Source organism: Aplysia californica, unplaced genomic scaffold (genome assembly GCF_000002075.1).
Source record: "Aplysia californica isolate F4 #8 unplaced genomic scaffold, AplCal3.0 scaffold00057, whole genome shotgun sequence".
Lineage (NCBI taxonomy): Eukaryota > Metazoa > Mollusca > Gastropoda > Aplysiida > Aplysiidae > Aplysia > Aplysia californica.
The window spans coordinates 616807-621806 of record NW_004797327.1 but is presented as its reverse complement, the minus strand read 5'-3'; the positions used below and the strand labels follow the sequence as shown (position 1 = coordinate 621806).

General features: G+C 38.2%; 1 protein-coding gene across 3 annotated transcripts in view; it reads left to right on the top strand.

Annotated features, from left to right (window-relative positions):
- LOC101850633 overlaps nucleotides 1-5000 on the top strand; it is a 92888-nt gene that overhangs the window by 80681 nt on the left and 7207 nt on the right. For all 3 annotated transcript variants that reach the window (XM_005093050.3, XM_005093049.3, XM_035968405.1), the window contains exon 7: nucleotides 4026-4164. In XM_005093050.3, coding sequence (XP_005093107.1) covers nucleotides 4026-4164 — 139 coding nt within the window. The remainder of the gene's footprint in view (nucleotides 1-4025; nucleotides 4165-5000) is intronic.

Sequence of the window (5000 nt, the reverse complement as noted above, 5' to 3'; positions counted from 1 at the left end):
ACATTACGGCTTCAGTCTTAATGAACCTCAAATCTGATTTTACACTCCATCACAATTTTCGTTAATTCTGGGACAGTAATAACGGTGTTTGGTGTCCACACACACACACACACACACACACACACACACACACACACACACACACACATACACCAAAAACACACACACACACGCACACATACAAACACACACACGCACATACTCACACACAATAATAATTATAATAAAATTGAAGTATAGCCAGCCACATAACTTTAGTGTCTGTGTTAGTGTCTGTGTTGGTGTCTCTAAATATGAATTATTATTCTCAATAAAATTCCAAAAGATGCTGTTAAATTACAACGCCGTAACTTTCCTTTAAATTTATATTTCTGTTGTCCTTCGTATAGCCGAGAAACATAGAGAGGGGTGGTAACTCACTTTGTTACCTTCTGTTTGTATTTTTGTTTTTGTAAAGTGTTTTACGGCGCTCGCAACTGCATAAGGTCATATGAGCGCGCGGGACACACCTAATATTTTCAGTTGGTAGGAAATTTTGAATTTTGCCCGGGTGGCGGCCAAAGCCTACTCTTATCGATTTTAGACCACCAAGGGATCTTTAACGTGCGCAACTTGCACACGGGTCCTCCGAGATTTTTCGCCCTTGTCCGAGAAGGCTAGGTGTAGATCTTTCCTATCAGAAGACCAGGGGTGTGGCTGAAAGACAGCAGTAAGAAGCAGTGAATGAGTAGCAGTAGAAAGGCTGCAGAAAGAATCAGGAACCCAGAGGAAGGGGCAAAGGAGGTGAGGAGTGGGGGAAGAAAGAGGAGACGAAAGCAGACGACAGAACATTACTAGAGAGCAGGAAATGAGGTGAAAAGAGACAAATTTAGAGAAGAACATTTTTCAGTCGCTACCCGGATTCGAACCCGGGACTTTTGAATGAGAGGCCAACACCTTAACCTCTAGGCCACGAGAGCCCCCTTTACCTTCTGTGCTGATTACTTGTTTTTATTGTAACTATAAGTAACCCTAATGTATCTTATTGTACGTTTAATCGTATTGACTTGGAGTGCACTTTAATGTAAGCCAAATAAGGAATCTTCAAAAAATTAAAACAACGGGTAACCTATAATCGTATTTTATTCCTGTTAAAATGGTTGAATGATTATCATTGATTGATTTCCCATTCAACACCCAGTAATAGTAATAAACCAACAGTCGAATACAAATTAAATTATGACTGTGCAAGCTTAAAGCTTTGAAATGTTATATACTCACAATTTCTATTTTGTGACTAGATTATCTACCTTAGCCGTCGTTTCTTCCAATGCATTCTCTTCTTAAATAACAATTAGTTTCAACAAAATGTGTTTTTTATCGGTAGTTTGTGGTATGTTGATTTTAAATTATCATTAACATTCCTGGATCGTGGAAATAGCTTGGCATAAACAACCGATAGTGCAGCAAATAATGTGACAGCAATTACGTGAAATATGATGAGTTCCCAAACTACTGATTAAAGCGCTGGTGCAACGTTTGGGAGTCAAGCCACAGTTAGCAACACCACATTATTATAAGAACATTGTCAAAATAATTCGATCAGAATATGGCAACATTGTTACTGCATTACAGTAATGTCACAGTAACGTTGAATCAATAGAACATCAACCACACAGTATGCTTATAATAGCATAATAACCATACACCCAACAACATCAGGACAATGTCACAACATTACTACAGCGTCGTTGTAATATTATTGTTATATCACATAAAACTTGACAGCAAGATCACAGTGACGTCACAACAATCTAAATGCAACATTACAGGAACAGCCTTTCAAACAGAATTCAACATCACGGCAACGTAATATCAAACAAAACAACAAAACCTCAGCAAAATCGTATCAAAAATCACATCAACATCCCAACGACATCCCAATAACTTCAAAACATGGTTAATATTACAGTTTCAAATAATGATTCTACTAGCACAAGACTAAACCTTTAAAAAAAAGTCAAATCAGATTATTCCAGCACGTAGGAGGTTACTCTGCAAAATACTGCTTAATGTTTACGTTTTCAAAAGAAGCTCCTATAGAGCAGAATTGTTTTATTTCATTGTCTTGCAAATGCTCCATTATGTGGAGGTTAACATTTTTGCCCTTACTGAGTAGACAAAAAAAAATAATATGTAAATTTAAAAAGTCGGAATATAATCTCCTACCAGAATACTAATCTAAATATTTCTCTTTCTCAAGAGAAATTAAAATGGGTTCTTTTTTTAAAAAGCTAACGCAAATTTAACAGCAATATCTTGCTTCCTGATAAATAGGGGGGAAATGGAAAAGAGACATAAATAAAAATTCAGGCTTTCGACGCAGCATCTCATTCGTTGGACAAAATGTACTTGGAAATCTCTTTTTTCTTTCAAATAATGAAATGAGCAATTCTTTGGTTGATGGAGCAGGCATAAGCGAAAAAATTAAGAAATAGAAAATTGAATTCCGTGAAGCTGACGTAAACAATTAATCGATAGGCCCTATACAAGTGTTTCAACTCTGGGATAGCAGACTGTTGGTTTTCAAAGCAATTCAAGACTCCCATTCACTTTCTATCTATCTATTTATCTATCTGTCTCTCTTTTCTTCCCCCACCTCTCTCTCTCTCTCTCTCTCTCTCTCTCTCTCTCTCTTTCTCTCTCTGTCTCTTTCTCTCTTCTATCTCTCTCTCTTTAATACCCCCCCTCTCTCTCTCTCCCTCCGTCCCACCTTCTCTCTCTATCTTTCTTTTTCATTCAACCACCATCTCTCCCTCTTTGTCTCTTTGTCTCTGTCTCTGTCTGTCTGTCTGTCTGTCTGTCTGTCTGTCTGTCTGTCTCTCTCTCTCTCTCTCTCTCTCTCTCTCTCTCTCTCTCTCTCTCTCTCTCCCTCTTACTCGTAGTACCATCAAAACAACGTGCACTGAGTTTCATCTTCTTTCTGGGTTAATTAAGCAACGTCTAAATGAAAAGTAAATGATTCGAGTTTCACACGCACTGAGAAATTCCATAAAAATTAGATGCTGATAGAGTCATAAAATCTGTGTCATCGTGGAGAAATCAGGCGCTCGTCAAAATAATGTTATTGAAGAAACCTAGTTTTTTTTAGCCCTTTGGTTTTGTGCTCAGCACCTATTATGTCTGTTTAAAAGTGACTGTCTGTGTGAGGTTTGTGGGGGGGGAAACGTTGATCGAGGGCAAAATCAGAATATCCTGGGACAATTCAGCTTTACAAGTCACCAAACTTTGGCAGTCACTTTTTCGCTAATGTTATCTAGTTATCCTATCAAGCGACCCCACCTCCTTTAATCCAAAATATTGCGACTTCTGTTCAATACAGGTGGATAGTCTTCCCCAAAAAGCAAAGAAAAAAAAAGAACAGACTTGAAGATTATTCCCATAACTTGACGAGGGGCTGATTCCACCATGCCATGACACAAATACGAGGTTCAAGAGTTACATTGGATGCTCTTTGTACCTTCTGATAACAAAATATTGTGCGTGGAGATTTAACTGGATCTGTCAACGTTTTTCTGATCGCCTAGAAACGCCCCCTAGCGTGCTTACTAGATCAAAGCAATCAAATAGCGAAAATAAACTGTGTAGAAAATCACAGCCATAAAATAATAATATTAATTACTTGTTTGCTTAATGTGACAGAATATTTCAATAATTGTTTTATCGATTTCGAGGGGGAGAACATACGGGAAAATGTGCTTTTTAAAGTAATCATTCTCTTTCTCAAAAGCGACTTTTTTGAGAAAATACCACGAATTATTTTGTATCGTTGTGGTTTTCCTTACCCTTCAAACGCAGTTGGCTCTTAATGCTTGCAAAGAAAGGGTGTTTGTGTGTGTGTGGTTGGGGGGGGGGGGGGTTCTTGCTTATGACCTAATATGTCTACGTTAATAACAAACATATTTACCTAAACATGATTTCATATCTTTCTACATTGAATGCAAAAAAATATAAGAGATCCGTTTATCTACTTTTAAATTTTTCAGGTATTTGACGCTATAGTGGTCATCGTGTCCTTTACCTTGGACATCACCTTCAGTTTTGTGTCCGTGAGCAAAGCAGCAAGCGAGGCGGCTGGTCTGATGGTCATCCTCAGACTTTGGAGGGTCACCAGGATCATCAATGGTAAATGAATACGTGTAAACTTGCTGTTCGCCCTCCAGTTTTGATTATTCAGAGAGCAGGCTGTTTCGACCGGACAATGCTGAGTTAGACACAACACACCTACATAAAGAAATATAAATACAACCTTTATCACGAACTCAGGCACTCTACAAACAGGGAAAACAGTTTTCGGCTTCTCACAGTTACCGGTTCCCATTAAAATTGCTCAGTGAAAAACTGGACCACGCCAAAATTTCCAAACTGCACAATACATAAGTGTTCTGTTGCAGCTTAACGTTTTAATAGACATTTTTATAATTGTGAAGAAAGTGTTAACTTAGGGAAAATGTTATGGAAAAAAAGGAATAAGATTGGGAACAAGACAGAAATTATACAATAAAGCTATAAAAGATAGATCTGCCATTCTCCTAGGAACGAAATAGAGGGCACCACCAATGACTTCCGCTGATTTACGACCACACATCCCTTTTATGCGGTAATGTAGTATTTTGCCAGCTAGTAATAATTAAGGGACTCTATTCAGGTGGTACAATGTAGTTCTGTGCGTACTTCTCTGTGGAATATCAGGTGATTAAGGAGACATTTTCGTCAAACCTACAAAAACCAAGAATATCCCTATTTTTGAGAAGCACTCAACACCTTACGAAGCTAATGACTCAGTTGCTTGATCCCGGCTCATAATGACCCGAGAGACCGGAAGTTGTTAAGGGTTCATTTCCGGCTTACGTGTGACCCTTTTCGGCTAGGGGTAATTAGCAGTCCAGATACAATTAATGATTAAGTCTCAATACGTCCGTTCCGAATAACTGAATATCTGGACTGGACAGAATGCCCAA